The 21,315-nt window shown below is 34.4% G+C and overlaps 1 protein-coding gene across 1 annotated transcript in view; it reads right to left on the bottom strand.

Moving 5' to 3' along the window:
- Positions 1–21,315, bottom strand: part of USP8 (ubiquitin specific peptidase 8) — a 75,335-nt gene that overhangs the window by 37,255 nt on the left and 16,765 nt on the right. The window contains exons 2-6 of the mRNA XM_069098041.1: positions 19,421–19,587; positions 17,142–17,286; positions 12,709–12,794; positions 5,337–5,493; positions 1,606–1,648 (exon numbers count right to left, since the gene is read on the bottom strand). Of these exons, the coding sequence (XP_068954142.1) occupies positions 1,606–1,648; positions 5,337–5,493; positions 12,709–12,794; positions 17,142–17,286; positions 19,421–19,524 (535 nt within the window). The 5' untranslated portion in view covers positions 19,525–19,587. The remainder of the gene's footprint in view (positions 1–1,605; positions 1,649–5,336; positions 5,494–12,708; positions 12,795–17,141; positions 17,287–19,420; positions 19,588–21,315) is intronic.

The following is a 21,315-nucleotide window of genomic DNA, read 5'->3' as shown; positions in this document are numbered from 1 at the left end:
AAAAGTTCTACCTTTTATCTTATATATTATTAAGTTAAGGAAAATGTTATGCTGAAATTGTGCTCTATGAAAAATGTGCTTTATGCTGTATGCTATATGTTTTGGGCTTTTGGTGAAACTAATTTAAGTTTTTATTCAAAAACCTTGTTAAAAATTTTATTCAAAATACTCTTTATGAGATAAAGTTTCTGAAGAATTATTTTAATGAGGAAGTTTATAAATGTAAGGGTTTCTAAATATTATCAGGGATACTTAGTTGAAAGCTACCAGCTTTCTAACTACCTAACTAATGATATACTGTGTGAAACAACCAAGGTGGCTTTCAGTTTAAAAGAGAGGAGGAAGGCTTTTTGATTCTAACCTAAAAGACAGGGAAAACTTCACATGACTGAAAAGAAACTGGGAGGAAGAAAGAGTAACAACAAGTTTACAGAAGACAATCTGCCTTCTAGTATGTTTTATGTAATTATTCCTTTTTTTTTCCTGCTTCTAGAAGAAAGAAAAATAGAGGTAAAAACTTATGAATTTGGCAACAGGATAAGAAAGGCTAGTCACAAAAGTAATTAATAAACCAAAATACTCTTAAACTATTCCTTAGGAGTTTTTTGATTAAAAGTTGAACTGAAGATTTTCTTAACTTTAACTTAAAAGAAGCAAAGTTAGCTGTGAAACAACATTCTAATAAGGAGCAGTATGTAATTTTTATTTAGAATAAATTGACAACAATGAAGCAATAAAAAGATAAGTATCTAGCTTACTTTAAAAGTTGTTCTAGAGTAACTCCTCAAAAAAATAACTTTATATACCTAAGCTCAGCTGTTTTATTAAAAAGTTTTTGTTTTGTTTCTTAAATTTTTAAAAGGAACATGCACCTCAAGAAAATACATGTTTAAAGTATCACCCATCTCCTACTGGCAGTACATTAAAACTCCATATTCAAAGTTTCTGAATGATGAATGAAACTTTTTTTAAGAGGCTGAACCCACAAGTTAGAGAATGACTACAAGCATCAGAGTGGATTTCAATTCTCAAAAATAAAAAAAAAAAAGATACTAGTATGTACTGATTGCCTACTAGATAGGAGGATACAATTATTTTATGTGAATTTTTTCAGGCTAGAAAAAATTAGTAATACTTGAGAGATTTGCAAAAGTAGTAGTCAGCATTTATAAAATACCTTAAGGTTTTATCAAGCACTTTACATATATTATCTCATTTGATCCTCACAACTCTTGTGAAATAAATACTATTATTTTACTTTATGGACAAAAAAACTGAGGTTAAAAGAAATTAAGTGATCTGTCCATGCTACACAGATAGTTAGTATCTGAACAAGGATTTAAACTTAAGGTCTCCCTAACTTTAAGTTGAACACTAACTGTGCCACCAAACTGTCTGTTAAAATCCCAAAATTTCTGGAGAAAAAAATGTATACTTAAAAAACTGAAACAAAATGAGAATACTCAAAACTTAATGGGTATCGTGCTGGTTTTTCTTAACAGAAAAATCGTTCAATAATAACCTGGAAAAAGAGAAAAACAAGTATCAAAGAAGAGTGATTTCTGAAATACACAAGTCTAGCTAACTGTTGCTGCAAATGCTTACCTTTCTTAGCTTTCTCATTCTTTTCCTTCTTTTCACCATTAATCTATTTCATGAAAAGAAAAAGATTTTATTTACAAAACTCAAGCTTCATACTTCAGCAAAATTTAAAGTTCATAAAAGTCTATATGAATGTTAAAAAACACTGGTAGAATAGTTTACCCAGAGGCTTAGGGATTGAAGGCTGAATGAGACCTTTGAAGTCATCCAGTCCAACACCTTCTTTTTAAAGATGTGAAAACTTGGGGCGGCCAGGAAGCACAGCGAGAAAGAGCACTGGCCCCAGTGTCGGGGTGACCTGGGGATCGAATCTGGGCTCAGACACTTAGCATCCACCCAGAAACACCTGGCCGTGTAACCTTGAGCAAGTTACTTAACCCCAATTGCTTAGGGATGGCCAGGTGGCTCAGCGAGTAAGAGCACCGGGCCCAGTGTCAGGATGACCTGGGGATCGAATCTGGGCTCAGATACTTAGCACCACACCCAGAAATAACTGGCTGTGTAACCTTGAGCAAGTTACTTAACCCCAACTGCTTTAAAAAAAAAAAATGTGAAAACTCAAATCCTAAATGAGTTGTTCGATGCCCAGAGAAGTATTAAGTGGTAGAAACAAAATTTGAACTCAAGTCTTCTGACTCCACATTTAAATAATAAGAAAGTTTAAAAAATCAAGCACTCCAGAATAATTTGATCTTTTCTTTTTCCACACAAAATTCCAAATGTTATATAGTAGTACCAAAAACATGAGTTTTTAATGTTGTATTCATTCTTTTTTTCAGAATCTATTTATTTTTAGTTTTTAACATTCATTTCCACAAGATTTTGAGTTCCAAATTTGCTCCCCTTTTCTCCCCTACCCCCCACCCCAAGATGGCAAGTATACTGACTACTCCTTCCCCCAGTCTACCCTCTCATATATCTCCCCATTCCTCCCCTTTCCCACTTATTTTCTTGTAGGGCAAGATGGATTTCTATACCCCATTGTCAGTATATATTATTTCCCGGTTGCATGTAACAATGATTTTTTAACATTTGTTCTTAAAACTTTGAGTTCTAGATTCTCTCCCTTCTTCCCTCCTCACCCACTCCCACTGGGAAGACAAGCAATTTAATATAGGTCATACATGTGCAGTTAATTATGCAAAACATTTCCAGAGTAGTTATACTGAGAAAGACTAACTATATTTCCCTCCATCCTATCCCACCCCCCATATATTCTATCTTCTCCTTTGACCCTGTCCCTTTTCCAAATTTTGCTTCTGACTACCCCTTCCCCCATTCTTCCCTCTCTTCTATCATCTCCCCTCCTTTCCTGTAGGGTAAGATACCCAGTTGAGTGTGTGTTATTCCCTCCTTAAGCCAAATTCAATGAGAGTAAGGTTGACTCATTCCCTTTCACCTCCCTGCTCTTCCTCTCCATTGTAATAGCTTTCTCTTATCTCTTTTATGTGAGAAAATTTATCCTAGTCTATCTCTCCCTTTGTCCTTCTCCCAATATATTCCTCTCTTACCTCTTAATTTTATTTTTTAGATGTCATCCCTTCATATTCAACTCACCCTATGCCTTCTATGTTTACATGTACACACACACACACACACACACACACACACATATACACACTGCTGTATTCATTCTGAAACAGATATTCTTGGTATAATAAAACACCAACCAAAACTGTCATTACACTCAATGTCTATAGATGTTCAGCTTAATTACAAGAAAAATAATCAAAAGCAAAATACCTTAAAGTTTGAATTAATGAATAAAAGGCACATACTAAATATTCATTATGTATAAGGCACAGAGAACTCAGCACTGAAGACAAAAGAAGAAAGAAAAATAAACCCTGACCTCAAGGAGCTTATGTTTTAACACGGGAAAACAACATATGAGGAGTGGTGGGTGTTCAGGGAAGGGAGTTAAAGGGATAGTGAGTTGATTCATAGTGTGGAAGCAAAGGGAGAGTTGCCTTGTTACTTTCCCTATCCAGGAATAAGTGACTATCTATAAACCAGTCTCCATTTCAGCAGAAAATGTGTAAAATCTCACCTAATTTGCTTTTTCTAAATAGCACAGTATTATATTCATAGGATACTGTGATAAAATGCTAAGTCGAATTTATATTATGCTTTTTAATACTGGTCTGTGTATCATATGACAACTGAAAGAAATTGAGAAATTAAAATATGCATATCTAACTAATCTGACCCTGAATATATTAAGATTACAGATTCAGATCTCACAAGATAGCTAGCTCAATCCCCTCAGTCTGCAGATGAAAAAACTGAAGTTCAGTTAAGTTCTTTGCCCAAAGTTAGTTATACTCTTAATAAGTAACAGAGTCAAGATCTGAACCCATGTCCTCTACTCAAAAGCTAGTGCTTTTACAGTCTACTCCAACACTTGTTATTCATTTCATTTTGTTTGGGAAATCATAAAAAAACTAAAAAAATAATGAACAAAAAAATCTTGAAACACAAAGCACTAAGTTCCAATTAAGCATAATTTAATGTAATTAAAAATAATCACATTACTTTTCTTGATTTTGCTTTTTCAAACTTCTGAATAATTACTGTTGAATAAAAATACAATTTTCCACTTTAGGAAAAAAAAAGAAAATTTGCATCATCTTCCCGGCCACCTTTAATGCCTTGCCGCTTATTTGTGAGTACCAACCCTTTTCTTCTCACTTTCAACTACAGCTCTAAGAACATTAATCACATCCACTTTACCATTCCTGGTAAATGCATATGAAAAGCCCTATAATGCCAATCACTATTCATGCAGACTTCCCTGTCAGAAATACTCCTGTCTTTGGCTGCCATAATCCCCCATGTGTGCTGTCTTCCCCTACAGTAATGTTAGTTCCTTGAGAGCAGGAACTCTTGTTTCCATTTGTATCTCAACCACTCTCTCACTCCCTTCTTTCCTTCCTTCCTTCAAAGACTGAACCTTAAACCCATTTCACTCTGGAGCTCAAAGATTGGACAAAAGGGCATTTAGAGGTGACAGTGGCTGGGTACGAAGGCAGCTCTGGAAGCAGCACCAAGTTTAGGCTTAAGTAACTTGTCAAGGTTCTCAAAGCTACAGTGACAAGGCTAGAACTACAGCTTTGCCAATGATCTTTCCATTATAATGATTTAACAAATAAACAAGTAACAAAATCTCCTATTTTCTGTTTGTTAGGATTAAAACATAGTAGCAACATCATAACTTAGTTGAAGCTACAGTATCTAACTCAGTTTCTACAAAAATCTTTATCCAAAGTCTTGCTTCAAGGCCACATTATGGCAGGTTTCACAAATATTTGAAAAGGTTTCAAATGAAGGCCTGAAGGCCTGCAATGAACTATGCCTCATTTGTAGCCTAGTCTAAGCTGGGAGGGTATTAAGTTCATTTTGATGTAACTGATTTCTGGCTGCAGTGACTAACAGCAGCTATCTCCTAATACAGAGATGAGTTACAATCTGCATAGAGGGAGGACTCTCAATTACAAAGTCATGGATCCTTCAATTACCTAAATATATGATTTTTTAAACGTTACCACAAAAATAAATGGCTTACAGAACACTAAACTATTCAAAAACAAACAAAAAACCCAGGAACCATACTCCTCTGGCACACAGATTCCATTCTTGTTCTTTACCAGAAATTCCAGCTAGAATCACAAGATCAAAGTCTAGGGCTGGATGGGACCTCGGAAGTCGCTGATTTCAACTTTCCCCCTTGATACCTTTTTGGTTTTGTCTTTGGAGTCCAACACATTTTCTAAAGAGCTTTTAGCCGAGACTCTTCCATCCTCTTGTCCTGCTTCCCTCTTCTGCTGCAGCTGCTGTTCCTCTCTTCTGTCCTTTTCCTCAAGTTTTTTCCGAACTTCAGCTTCCTCATATCTAGTTGAAAAGAGAAACCCAATGACCCATTGCACTGCATAATCACTGCATTAAAAAATGTATAGTGTTCCTGAAAAAAGATGTGGCCTGCATCCTCTTTCTCTAGTTTAAATCACATGCACTTTCTGACAATATTGTTCCAAGCCTCAAACTTTTCTTGGAGGAAAGGGAGATAGAGACTGAATTACAATTTCCCAGCTACCTTTGGGGAAAAAAAAAAAAAAAAACCCAAGAGCTTTCCAGCTGAAACCAGTTAAGCCTCTTCTTGCTCTTTTCCTACATAGTTCTTTGTGGTTTGGTTTTGTGTTAGCGTTTGTTGCAGTTATTCATTGAGGAAGGATGATAAAGAACTCGCCATTTGGGGGGTTATTCCTTGGTCACTGAAAATTAAATGATATGCAACAGCAATTATGACAACCCACATTTATGTTACATTAGCTATTGGAAGTCATAACAGCTTTTTGTAATTCTATATTCAAGGAATTTGAATCCAATCTATACTTAAACTTTTTAACCATTCACTATTGTAATCAAATGGGATAATGTGTTATCAGAGGGCTTCCATCCCATCTTTTTAGTTCTAAGTGCCTCCTGTAGAGCCAACCAATGCCCATGACTAAACATGGGCAAAGGTACAAGAAGAATTAGTAAAGGAAAAGTGAAAGGGGCAAGAAAAAAATAAATTTGATAGAAGGAGTTAATATCATCAACAACCTATCAACTATGCCATAGGTTGACTACCCTATCATATGTGAAGCAATCACAAACAAATGAAGCAAATGCTATGGAAAAACTTTTGTCAGTAATTACTGAAGACTGAATAAAAAGATACAAAAGACATGGTAACTGCTCCAGAGATTGGTCATATGCACGATTTTAAAAAGACATGGTTCTTACCTAATTATTTATGGCATAGTTTTTATCTATATTCAGGTCACATATCCATTTTGAATGTACTATGGTAATATGGTGCAATATACTCGCCAAAATCTAATACTTATCTGTGAGACTGCTTTCCAGTTTTCTCATCAATTCTTATCAAAGAGGGAGATCATTCTCAGGTAATTTATGCTTTCAGGTTTCCTAAGTTAAATTATTTATGATTTCTCCTTTCTATTCCATTGTTCTACTTTCTGTTTTTTAATTAGTACCAAATAGTTTTTTGATGTTTATTGATTAATATCTGGGTTTTTTTTTGGGGGGGAAGGTGGGGGTTGAAGGGGAAAGGCAGGGCAATTGGGGTTACGTGACTTGCCCAAGCTCATAAGGCCAGTAAGTGTTAAGTGTATGAGGATGGATTTGAATTCAGGTCCTCCTGACTCCATGCCCTGTGCTCTATTCACTGTGCCACCTACCTGCCCTAATATTATCTGCTTAGCATATTTCCTAATAAGAACTTAATAAGTGATTTACCTATCTGAGGTATGGAAGAGCTAGTCCTGCTTCATTCCTACTTCTTTCCTTTTTTTACCTTTTTCTAGACCTTTTGTTCCACCAAATAAATTTTGTTATTATTTTGTCTAACTCTATACATATGTTCTTGGGAGTTTGATATAACACAAGGTATGTAAATTAATTTCAGCAGGTTTGTCATTTTTATTACATTGGCACAACTCAACCATGAAGACTTTTTTATCCCTCCAGTTCCTTATGCCTTCTTTATTTTTTAAAGAATGTTTTGTAATGGGCTTTGGTATACTGAACTTGGAATACAATTTTATTTTATGGTGATAAAAGACATATATATTTAAAAACTTCTTATTCTTATTTTATTTACAAAAGACGAAATGGCCTATATATATATGTATTTTACCCAAAAATTATTTTTAAAATATTTGTATTTCTCATAATCTTTAAATAAACAAGACCTCACAGCAAAATTATCCAAAAAATTAACATTCTAACAAAAGTCAAGGAGTAAAATAATTCTGCCAAATGTAATTAAAGAGGTTGTACTTCGCAAGTATTTACTGCAATGTGATCTGTAACACATTTTATATAATTTTGATTTCTTACCTATTCTTTACATTTTTACTTTTATGAATTATTTCCTTATTCCATGTTTCTTTTTTTTCTGCATCAATAAAAATCCCATGCAAAGATTTTTAGCATATCAGTGATGGCTATTCTCTCCTCCCTTTCTCTCTCCTCAGATCCTCCAACCCTTTTCTCTATTCTTGCTGGAGGGCAAAATTTCCTCTAGGACATCTGGGTATTACAGTGGATAGAGTATTGGGCTTGGAGTCAGAAAGACTTGAGCTGAAATCCCATCTCAGACAGTTACTAGTCGTGTGACCTTACCCAAGTCACTTAATCTCTAGCTGCCCCAGTTTAATCAACTGTAAAATGGGGTTAACAGCATCTACCTAACAGAGTCTTTGTGAAGACAGAATGACATAGATAATATCTGTAAAGCACTTGGCATACTACCTGACACACAGTAGGTACTTAATAAATGCTTGTTTCCATTCCTTCCTAGGGTCCAAAGACCATCTTAGTGGCATGGGGTATATCTTGCAAGAAATAGATTCTTGGAAATTTTGTAAACAAATTTAAAAGTTACACTACAGTTTGCAGAGACACATCTCAAAGTTTAAACAACCTGTCCTCTGCCATAAATAGTATATTCACATTCATGTTTAATTCCAGAGCAATAATAATGCAGATATCCCTGAAATGGAACCCTACCTTTCACTATTAGTGCTCTATGAAGCAAAGGATTCTTTATTAGAGAGAATTTCTAGAGAAAGTAATCTCTTTAGAGGGCTTGTAAAATATCATAATTAATTCTATTTAGAAGATAAACAGGTAGAAGAAATAAGCTGAAGTGTTTCATGAAGAAGGGGCAACTACAAAAGAGACTAAAACTACAGACAGGAAACTCTGTGGGCTGCTCTCAAATTGCAACAAGTTCTTTCTCAGTACATACAAACTTTGCAGGACCAGAAAAAAAACAACCCAGGCATAGCACAATGAAATCTGTTTCTTAATAACAAGTCACTGAATTAGAAGTCCTTTGTATTTTGACTCTTTATTAAATTATGTCAAAGGATTATTTGTGAAGATACTTAAACTATGATTTTATCAACAACTTAGATGGTCTCTAGCATGGTAGAGTGGAGGGAACACTGGCTCTGGAGTCAGGAGTCAGGTTCAGTAACCACCTTTGACATTACTTTCCTGACTTTAGGCCTCATTTAACCTGACTGAGCCTCAATTCCCTCATCTATAAAATGAAGGAGTTAAACTAAATGGAATCTGAAGTTCCTCCCAGCTCTATGAGCTCTGTACTCCAAGGCTGACCTTTTAACCACTAGAACATGCTACTTCTCTCAGTCCACAGTCTTGTGTGAGATAAAAGAGTTCAGAGTCTGGATCTGAGATCAGAAAAGGTCTTTATTTTTCTCTTGAGAAAGGGCACTGCCCCTGTAGTTAAATGGCATCTGCCAGGGAGTGCAACATGTGGAAGCTTTCAAGATTTTCTCGTCCTGATCCTAACTCTACCTCTAACACCTGTCCTACCTCACCATTGGCTGGTGAGGAAAGCTCACGATCTTTCTAATTGTCGAAAAGGAGTTTCAATCCTTCATTATATATTTCCTTTCACCAAATTTGGAAGTAACCAATCAGAAGTGGACTAGTATGGTTTTCTTTCAAATTACCTCATTTCTGGGAAATCATGAGTTACTCTTGAGACTGAACTGGTTTATAAAATATGGAGAAGAGATAGGAACATAACAGGGAGTTAAAATAAATGAGGAGGGCGGCTAGGTGGTGCAGTGAACACACTTATTAGCTGTGTGACTTTGGGCAAGTCACTTAACCCCAACTGCCCTCCAAAAAAAAAAAAAGAACAGAAATGAGGAAACTTCACTCTGAGTCATCTCACACAATCTAAACTAATTTAACCTGGAAAGAGTATGTACTTTCTTTACTATCTAATGGGGCAAAAGAAAACAAAATGGTTGAATTACCTTCCTCTTTCCCAGAGACATAAAATTTCATTTCCTCAAACACATAGTAAAAAAGGGGGGAGGGAAAAGAGGGAAGGACAAAACTTTAGGACCCTGCAATCAAAGAAAGAGTAGACAATGCCTAAAGATTCCATTATCATTCTGGACCTTTAATCAACATTCAAAAAAAAACAAAAAACAAATGAGCTTTCCCCAAACTCTTATCATCTAGGAAGGGCATCTCATTACACTTCATGAGAAAAAACTTAGCCCTCAGTCAAGCTGCAAAACAGAAATTGTGGAGAAAGTTTTAGCTGAGGTAATAAGAACCAGGTGCCTCCTTTCTAGTGAAACTTAGCACACTCCAAGCTAAAATGTGGACGAAGAGAAGTTCTTTCTTTCTCCATTTCTCTCAAAGAAAAAAAGGGTGAAACTATAAATTCCAGGTAATTTTCAAAGCCTCTTTTCTTCATCCTACTAGAGGATGCTAATCACATACTAGGATGCCCTAGGATAACTCTAGATAAAAAGAAAACTCAAAAGCTCTGAAAGACAAAGAGCCCAGTAAAGATATTCAGATACAATAAACGAAAGAAGCCCTGCTGGTGCGGCTAGGTGGCGCAGTGAACAGAGCACTGGCGCTGGAGCCTGGAGGACCAGAGTTCAAATCCAGCCTCAGACACATAACACTTACCAGCCATGTGACCTTGGGCAAGTCACTTAACCCCAACTGCCCTCCAAAAAGAAAGAAAGAAAGAAAGCCCTGCCACAAGCACTCAGACAGAAAAGAAAGGAACCAAAAGTAAAGCTCTAGAGCAAGGTTCATACCTGGCCTAGGAGTCTCTGACCTTGTTTTGGATATTTTGTTAACTGTATTTCAATGATGGGTTTCTTTTATAATCCTATGTATTTTATTTTATACATTTAGAACATTCTGCAAAGGGGTCCAGTTCACCAGAGGGGTCTATGACACAAAAAAATGCAAGAACCCTTCAGAATACAGCAATAGAGGAGGAGGAGGAGGAAGAGGGGGAAATTGTTATCTAACTGTCCCCAAGGAATAGAATAGAATCTTCTTAAGTGAGATACATGTTGTACTAATCAAAAATACTGGCAAACTCAGAAATAGTCAACAAGTCAATAAAATTTAATAATAAAACAAATTCATATGTAAAGATCCTAACAGGTGGGAGACATATTTGATTTCTTTCATATTCCTTAGCAAAGTGCTTTGTAGGCAGATGGCTACTGAAACTTTCAGTGCCAGTCAGCAAGAATTCCCAATTCAATGGGATCTACTATGCCATATTGCACTATGTGCATACTTCTTTTAAGGCCACACACAAATCCAGTGTATTCTAGATGCAAGATGACAATATATTTCTTGCTGTATGAAAGAATTAAACACATTTATTAAACAATGTCCCTACAAAAGCAGGATACTCCTTGAAGTAAATGTTAGAATTCTAAAGTGGGTTCAGAGTTTTGTTTTGCATTTTTCATATTCAGAATTAAAAGTCAATGGGAAAATGAGTCATTATCCAAGTATTCACTTTACAGAAAACTTCTTAGAAACTTAAAAAGTATACATCTGAATTCAATCTGTATTGTGAAACAAAAACATCCCCTTGATTTTTTTATCTGAAAAATCAAATTATTCCGTTTTAGTAAACTTATCATTATTCACATACTAAAACTTTCTGTTTTATAAAGCTTTATATGCCTTTATTTTGAAAAAAATCATATGGTTAACAATAAAGCCATGCTACATTTATATATATATATATATATATATATTCAATCCAAACATTTAAGTGCCTACCATGTGTAAGACACTAATGTGAAACAAAATATGGTTCTCTTCTACATCATGACTTTCTTCATCAGTTTCAATATACCGCAGGTTAACATAAGAAATTAAATGGGAATTTTTTGGGAGTTCTGTGGAAGCTGCAGATGACATGCAAAGTCTAGCAGACAACACAGAAAAAGTTTAGAAACTTAGAAATGCATAAAACATGCACAGTATTGTATAGTATCAACATATTTTACCTTTTAATACCATATAGCCTATGACCAAATACTTAACCCAAATTTTACAATAAGTTACTCTAAACACCCCATAAAAGAAAAAATTCAGACTTCTCTGGTATGAAGGGAGAGCCAAAAAATCTTCAGTGTATTTTTAAGATCTCACTGCACCCCTCACTTCTCCCCACTCCCCAAGGATTTCTAAATGCTAGAGGTTAGGAGTAAGCACATTCCTGGATTGAGTGAACACTTGTGCAAAGGCATGAGGCAGGAAAAGGAATAACCCAGCCTAAGAAGAATGTAGAGTTGATGATGGACAGTTAAAGGAAACAGGGATCATAGATACACAGATTTAGAGCTGCAAGGTACCTTAAAGGTCATCAAATCCAGCCTCCATATCTTCTGATGAGGAACAGAGCCAAGAGAGGTAATGTTGACCTGCCTAGGGTCAGAAAGCTACTAAGTTCCTGAATTCAGGTCTTCCTAATGTCAATTCTAACACTCCACATCCTTCTCTCTAAGGCTAGAGCCAGATTAGGGAGAACCTTGAATGCCAGACTAACCAGTTTGTATTTTATTTTTAAAATTTATTTTATTGTAATATTTTATATAATATAAATATATTAATATTATATTATTTATAAATATGTTTATATGTATGATTATAATATAAAATAATATATCAATATATTATTTTATATTATAAAATTTATTTATTTTATCAGAGGCTATAGGGGATCACCAAAGGTTTCTGAGCAGGGCAGTAACTAATGAGAAATTTTCACACACAGGGTGAATGCCACAGATAAGCTGGGAAGGTAGAGTAGGGGTGAGGACAGATTTAGGTAGTTTCCTATTTTTCACTAGTTATTCTTTCTAGGAAGGTGCTAAGCCACCTAAATTTGGCAAAACAATACAGTAAATACAACCAACAGCAATTTGGGTTAATTTTACAACCCACCATTTTTCAATTACAACATGGTTTTAATTTCAGTAAAGATTCCTAAATGACAGCATGGGAAATATTAGAACATAGCAGGATAAATGTTAAGTACAGATCTGAATTTCTGTATATCATAAATTACTTCTAAATGCTACAGATATTACAGTTAAGGTTAAAGATAGATGAGATAAATTCTAAATATTACTTCCATCCATTTTAGTTGCTAGTGCAACTAAATAGATAAAGATAGATAGATAGATAGATAGATAGATTTCATAATATATGTACCTGAGTTTAAGGCTTTCAGAGAGTCTTTCAGCTTCTTCAATAGCTTTTTTGATGTTCGAAGGTCCAAGCATTGAATGAAAGTAGTCCTAAAATTATAGGAAAACCACCCCATAATATTAGTCCTGGCCCATAAAACCCCAGAAGAGAATAGTCTACAAACACTGTAATAAAGAAAAAACTAACAACCATGTTACAATCACGGTCCTTAGGAATGACTACATAAAAAAGATATTTTCTTAATGTATAAATTACATTAACTCAAACTTAAAACATTTAATGTAAAGTATGTTTCAAAGATAACTGCTTCATCTCTCCTTATGGTTAAAGTATTGAGTAATGAATGCTAAACTTTTTTTTTGTAAGGCTCCTTTTTAGAACTTTGTATAATCTGTGAGAACGCTACTAATTATATCTCTTTTTAGTATTTTTTTACATTATATGTAAAAATACTACTAATTATATTTTTTATGAGTAAACAAGTACTGTTTTCTATAATGGAAATCTTTTTGACACATTTTTTAATCCCTCTTCCCTCCTACCTCTATTCTCAGGCTTAGAAAAGCAGCTCATGTGTAGTTACAAAGCATATTTTGTTTTAAAAAAGTGACAGGTTTGTCTCTGTCACCATCTATTTCCTGACAGAAGGAAAAATATTTTAGCATTAAAAAGAAGCAAACTTTGGAGCTGTATGAATTTTCTAATCACAAATATTTCCCCAAAATAATTAATTGTTGTATTTGCCTAGAAGGATAAAAAGTTTTCTTAATGTGCTACTGAACACAAAGGCACTAAAAAATTAACTATCAAATAGGATGTTTATTAGAACCTGAGTGGCTAAGGATAACTTTATAGGAGTACTAAAGGGCTGGATGTGGCCAAAATGTTTCATCTGTTAAAGCTTCTCAATATAATTGCAAAGAGCACAAGGCTTTTGTTCATAATAGGTACATAAGAGCCTGACACAGTCACTTAATAAATACTTATTAAATGAATGCCAGGGATACAATAAAAACTTGTTGAATAATTTAATAAGATGCCTAGAATTCAGGAAATAACTAGTCTCAACTACTCATCAGGCAATCTTCCTAAATTAAAAAGAAGCATCCTGGAGACAATGCTCAATTGTTTTATACTCAGAGATCTTAGGGATCTACCCTAAGAATAAATCATGTTTGATCCCTCTTTTCTCAAAGCTTATATGGCATATGGGATACTGAGCTAATAAAACTGGCAAAAAAATTTGTTCATTGATCCAAAGTTCAATGTTTCATGAAGGAAAATTAACATAAAAATTCTTTTCAGTGGAAGATATCTATAGCAATATACAATTGTGAAAACTGATTTATTTGATTAAAGTAAGGATTCAAGAAAAATATATTTTTTGATACATATTATTGTCCATATTTAGAAAAGCACCTATTCACAAATGAGAAAACCTATCTGTGAAAACATTCAGTTTAGACTGGTTGAGAAAATTTTTTTCCTTCTATACATGGGCATGCCAGTTGCAAATTAGTAACAGAGAATATAACTCCAATTTTAAACTAGCTTTCAAATAGTGCCCTTATATAATAAGAAAGTTTTAAACTGCTTGCTCATTTTGGTAAAGGTTTTAAAATGTCTTCAAATTTTTAATAAACTTTTAAAAAGAGAAGTACTAGGGGCGGCTAGGTGGCGCAGTGAATAGAGTACCGGCCCTGGAGTCAGGAGGACCTGGGTTCTGGTCCGGCCTCAAACACTTAACACAAAAAAATAGCCGTGTGACCTTGGGCAAGTCACTTAACCCCAACTGCCCTCCAAAAAGCAAAAAAAAGAGTACTAGCATTAATTACCAATATTCTCAATTCCTATTCAGACTAAAAGTCTGCACCACTCTCCTAACAATCTTCCTACTCCAAATAAGTTCTCTGACCTGTCCACCAAAAATTTTAAGATCTGAACACGCCCATTTCATTCTGGGATATTGAGAATGCTATAAGATTTAAAAAATAATAATAATATATCTAATCAAAATTTCATTATTCTGAGATTTATATTTCATATACACACAAACCTGTTTTGGTTTTAGTTTTTTTCCCCACAAAATGCAAGACAAATGCCAGTAAATTAATTAAAAATTTGGACAGCATAAATACTTCATCAGTTTGTAAAAACATTACTTATACTCTGTTCCTTCCTGTCTGGTAGCCAAAATTAACACATCAGCCAAATCTTATCCTCCATGAAAACAGTTACATTTATGTGCATTACTGGACAGATCAGATCATATTCCCATTCTCTATTTTAAAGAAAAAAAAAACAACACAAAGGTACAAAGAGGTATATATTTTTATTATGTCAATATGTGTCCTAACAAAGAGTACTGGGAAAACTGTGCTTGGGGAAAAGAAAGAGAATACCCTGGGAAGAGCAAATTAAAACAATGCAAAAGGATTTTGTTGGGAATAGGACTGAGCAGCCTACTCATAAAGTCATGGTAATAATAAGTGCTTTCAAGTTTACAAAGCCCTTATCTCACCACAATATTATCATGTGATAAGCACTATATCATCTCAGTGTTATAGATGAGGGAACTGATGCTCAGTTCCTCAGAAGTAAAGTGACTTGCCCAGGATCACAAAAGACAGTATCAGAACAAGGACTCAAAACCAAATTTCAGATTCCAATGTAGCAATCTTACACCATACTACCTTTCCAGTTCCCCAGTTCCCCAGTCTCCCAGGATAAGCAAAGCTAGAAACATAATAAATACCCCAAATTACCTTTTAAAGAATGGAAGGGGGAAGGAAGCAAATGCTTATAGAAACAAGCCTTTTCTTGTTAAGCCAATTTCATATTAATATATTATAAAACCATTAATATGGAGACTACAAAAACCAGTTTGAATTTGGGAAGATCTCTTCTACTCACTTGCAAATGTGCACTGAAATCGTTTTTCTCCTAAAGCAAGGCTACTCAGACCATGTGCATATAGGTGTGCACTAATTTAGTGTAATATTTAGTTTACAGTAGTATGAATTTAAGATAATTTTAATCTAAAAAAGTCACACCCATGAAATAATATTCAAAATAGTTATCTTAATGAACAATCAAAATAAATCACATGATTTCAATGTTCTATGCAGACAAATATATTTGGAGATAGAAAAGCTGTTATTTTTCTAAGTCTTTTAACTAAAACAACTAGATGTTATACACAGAGAATATAATCATCTCAATATTGAAAGCCAATACTAGTTTTTTTCATTTCTTTTTTTTGGGAGGGGGAAGGCAAGGCAATTGGGGTTAAGTGACTTGACCAAGGTCACACAGCTAGTGACTGTGTCAAGTGTCTGAGGCCATATTTGAACTCAGGTCTCCTGACTTCAGGGCCTGTACTCTATTCACTGTGCCACCTAGCTGCCCCAAATGCTAACTTTTTTCAATGGGCTTCTCTCCCAAAACGAGTAACCCATAAACTATCTTCTAAACAGACAATAGCAAACCTTCCTCTCAGTTGGTGTAATAATCTCTAATGACAGATAAGGTTTCCCCAACATGCTTACTATTTCTTTAATTTATTCTCTGTTGTTTTCTTCTTACTTTTAATTGACCAATCCAGTTTAAGCTCAAAAGTGTACTTCTGTGTCACTTTATTTAGCCTGCTTTTCTTATTCATCTACATTCTCAAAATAACAGAGGAAGAGTCACTGCCCCACAGAAGAAACCCACTGAATCAACATTCATTTATTAAGCACCTATGTGCCAGACACTGTGGTAGGTGCAATATACTTTGTCCCATAAAAACAATCAGAAATAGTTTAGTACGGGGCGGCTAGGTGGCGCAGTGCGTAGAGCACTCAGGAGGATCTGAGTTCAAATTGGGCCTCAGACACTTGACACACTTACTAGCCGTGTGACTTTGGGCAAGTCACTTAACCTCAATTGCCCTCTAAAAAGCAAAATAGAAAAAGAAAGAAGAAATAGTTTAGTAATTTAGTAAATTTATCTTTAGAATGGCTAGTACACAATATGAGCAATGAAAATATCTAATTCCCCTGTGATTAAATTTGGATTTCATGAAAGCAATGACACACAAACTTTTATTATATTCTCACTTATTTGATGAGAAAACAGTTGAATTCTTCTCATAAAACCTAGTACAATTTCAGTAAAATAGTAACAAAAGATAAAAAAGTCTACAGCCTGTTGTCAACTTGGCTTAAACCAAAGTAACACTTTTGCAAATAATGAAATTACATTGGCATGTAAACTGCCTTCTCCCATCCTACATATTTACTGAATTTATGTTCACTGAGTTGATGCTATGAGTTCTGAAATTTGGTATTACACATGTGTTCAAAAATTAATTATCACTGATAGGCATTTGATAGCCCCCATTTATCAAAACTGATGGTTGAAGAAAATGAAAAGGAAAAAAACCAAGAACATACCTGCTGCTGTTTGAAATCAGGTCTTTTATTGATAAGATTATAAACAGCTACATATTTCATATACAGTACATAGGCTTTTTCCTCATCACGGTCCAATCTGCATTCTTCTGCTGTCCTGAAGATCTTCAGGGCACTCTGCACATAACTTGAATTGGAAAATAAATAATTAAGCTGACATCCGTTACCTGTGGCATTAAAACAACTGGAAAGTGAAATTCAGATTCTTTTTTTTTTTTTTGCTTTTTCTGGAGGGAGGAAGGCAGGGCAATTGGGGTTAAGTGACCTGCCTAAGGTCACACGGCTAGTATTACATGTATGAGGCTGGATTTGAACTCAGGTCCTCCTGACTCCAGGGCTGGTGGCTCTATTTACTGTGCCACCTAGCTGCCCAATTCAGATATCTTAATACAGAAAAACCTCATTATTTGGAGATCTACTAGTTTAGAACTTAAAATCTGAACATAGGGTAGACAGAAGCTTAACTTACCACTACAGGTACAATTCCGTATAAATAATAATGCTTATTTATTTAATGAAAACAAAATTATTTCCATATTCTAGAAAATAGCTCATGAGAGAATGCATATTTAATTTGATTAAAAACAAATTCTATACAATGAATCATTCTCTAGAAATACTTCCTCTAATCCCTATCTTTGGGAAGGGTCACATTCTATAACAAAAATTTGATTGTATACACTTTCTGCATGAAAGAAAAGAGTAAAACTTCCTTAAGTAAAAGTACCCTTCAGTTCTTACTGTTCCCCACTTTTAATCACCAAAACTGGAGTCAGGAGGACCTGAGTTCAAATCTGGCCTCAGACACTTGACACACTTACTAGCCATGTGACTTTGGGCAAGTCACTTAACCCCAACTGCCCTCCAAAAAAGCAAAAACAAAAAAAACCCAAATAAATATATAAGATAATAAGATTCTATACGAAGAGACTTTAGGTCATATAGTCTAATACTTTCATTTTAAAGAGGAAAATAAGGCCCACAAGTAAAATGGCCTGCCCAAAGTTAGACAGGTAGCAGAACTGAAATTTTAACCCTATGGCTAATGAAACTAAATCATGCATTTTTCTGCCATATGATGTTGCTTCTCACATAAATATTATATAGTTTATATATACAAAATCATATAAATGGCTCCAAAAAACTGTGAGTTTGGGGTTGGTGCCCAGAGTTCCCCTTAACATCTCTCTCTACACCCTGATTTCTCCCCTCTACCCTCACTTCAACTGCAAAGTGCCCCTATGAGCTTCCTCTCTCCCCTCTTTAAAATCTTTTAACAAGTTATCTATAACTCATTTACACTATGTTATAATTGGTTAATAATGACGTATGGTGTTACTTCTTCATACATGTGCATTTAACAGGGATCAAAACCATAAGCTAAAGGAAAACATTTCTAACAGCAGAATTTCAGGCACCAACCAGAAAGTATAAGATATAGCTTACTGCAAATAAAGGAACACATTTAATTGTACCTGGGCTGACCTTTAAAAAACCTTTTAAACAACCCATAGATCTGTGATGGCTTGATATGTTTCCATTTTGTCTGATGCTTCTGCTTGTCTAGGCTACAATTTTTTTTTCCTTAGCCAAAGACTATTAATTTAACTGACAACTTCCAATTTCTTTAAAGGATTGATCATCAAAATAGCATTTTCTGAGTCTGACAAGACGATAATCTGTTTCTCCCATAAACTGCTCTTGGTGGTGTGGCAGTTATGGATAAGGCCAAGATTATATGGGTTCAAGTGCTTCTTTTGACATGTGTGGGCTATATAACTATCAGACTATTTTATAAGAACTCTTAATAGGAAAAAGTCATAGAATCATAAAATTGGAGGAAACTTTAAAGGGCATGGTAGTTAAACTCCCTCTCCAAAAAGCAATCCTCTAAACAATATCTGACAAAGAGTCTAATTTCCACTTGAATATTTGAAGCCATAGGAAGCTATTTTTCAAGGTAATTCATTCAATTTTTGGACAACTCTAGTTGCTGGGAAATCCTCCTTTATGATGAACCGAAACCTAACTTTCTGATGCTTCCACACTTCCTCTTCCAGATGGAAAATCTTACAGTCATCATGTGGGAGCAGGAAGTCAAATGCCCAATATTAAATCACAACTTCTTTAAGGTCTTATTCTATTTATGTGATGTCTGATTCAAACTGATTTTAGGTGTATCCTTAACAATATGGAAAAATCAACTCATTTTAGATGAATTAATATCATATAAAATTTTAAAATGTTAAAAATATATATACCTCTTAGTACTTATTTTTTCTCCTTTAACTTCTATCTTCTTGTTAAGTTCTTTCAATGAGGAACCAAGGTAGAGATCTTTAGGTACCGAAGCCACAGCAGGCATGGTGAACAGTATTTACTTTCACCCTTTCACAACAGGTGGTATGTCTTTAAAAGCAGCTCTTTTCTGAAACAAACAAAAAAATTTCAGAATAACAGCTATTTCCACTATTAAAATAATTCAACTGAGTACCAAAATGAATAAAACTCCTAAAATCTGTATTTGATCTACATACAACATGAATTATTTTTATGTGTGTAACATTTCTTTTTTTTTTTCTTCAATTTAAAGATACACATGAGGTCAAAGTTTTAAATTACATTTTCCCCCAAAATGAACCCAAACTTGATTTTTTAAATGATAATTTAATCTCAACAAGAAAAAATATCAAAACCCCCATATACCACATAATCAGAACTACCTGTTTTATATAAGTGACTTTCATTCTCATTTGTATACATGCTATTCAACTTTTTCCTTCACTTTGAATTATTTTATATGTTCTTCCAATATTACTTCCCTTATTTGTCATCTTTCTTTTTCTTTTTGGAGGGTGGAAGGCAAGGGCAATTGGGGTTAAGTGACTTGCCCAAGGTCACACGGCTAGTTTTGTGTTAAGTGTCTGTAACCAGATGTGAACTCACCTCCTCCGACTCCAGAGCCAGTGCTCTCTATTCACTTCGCCACCTAGCCGCCCCTATTTGTCATCTTAAATGGCGTAACAGCATCCCTCTATATGGATTTACTAGTATTTGTTCAATTATTCCTTATCCACTGAGTATATAGGCTTTTAGTTTACTATTATTAAAAATAAAGTAGCTATTAAGCTTTGTTTAAAGACATATATATATATATATTTTTAATATCCTCAGGTATGGTCTCAATAATGGGAATCATAGATCAAAGAAAGTTAAAGTTTCTAATTCTTATTATTTATTGCCAGATTATTCTCTAGCAAAAATATATCAATTTATACTACTAGCAATGCAACAATATTTCCCCCTCCACCCTGTTAACATTTAGTTTTGTATTTTAGGGCAATTAGATGAGTGTTTGGTAATGTGTCATAAAATTGTATTTCTTTAATTATTATAAATGCTCAACAATTTTTCAGGTGATTTTACTATGTTTTTCTTCTTTGATGATGGGGGAATCAGTATTAAAGTTTGTATCAGGCTTTTTAAAGAGTTTGGATGTCAAGATTTTATCAGTAATATTATCGTCCCCTGAAGTTTCTTAATTTGTTATTTCTTTTTATTTGGCTCACAAGTATTTTTGTGACTAATAATTCCTTTTACTTGTAATAAAACTGAATCCATCTACTTGTGTTCCTAATAGTCTCTTTCATTTCTTTGACGGACAAAAAAAACTTTTCTTCATAGCTGAGAAATACTTTAATTACAAAACATATAATTTATTAATAATAATTGTTTTTCCTACAATATTTATCTCATTGCCCCAATTGGACTTCATTATAATATAAATATAATTAATTAGGTGGAAAAGTAACACAGTGAACTGGTCTTAGAGTGAGAAAATCAGGATTTAAATCTCCCCTTTGATAGACTGGATGATACATTCCCAACCCCTCTTAATTCTAATGCCTTTTTCCTGTTTATCCTGTACATAGTTGGCTCGTACATATTTGTTTGCTTGTTGTCTCCCCATTAGACTATGAGCTCCTTGAGGGCAAGGACTGTCTTTTGCTTCTTTTGTACCCCTAGTGCTCAGCACAGTGCCTCGCAGAGAGTAGGTGCTTAATAAATGATTACTATTTACTACATAGCTGCTGTGTGATCCCAGCAAGTCACTTTATTTCTCTAAATCTAGGCTTTTTCATATATAAGAAGGGGA

Source organism: Petaurus breviceps, unplaced genomic scaffold (assembly GCF_028583685.1).
Source record: "Petaurus breviceps papuanus isolate PSGF00001 unplaced genomic scaffold, PetGlider_PUasm1.0 37, whole genome shotgun sequence".
Lineage (NCBI taxonomy): Eukaryota > Metazoa > Chordata > Mammalia > Diprotodontia > Petauridae > Petaurus > Petaurus breviceps.
Note: the sequence above shows the minus strand (reverse complement) of the source record. Positions and strands in the feature narration are given on the sequence as shown.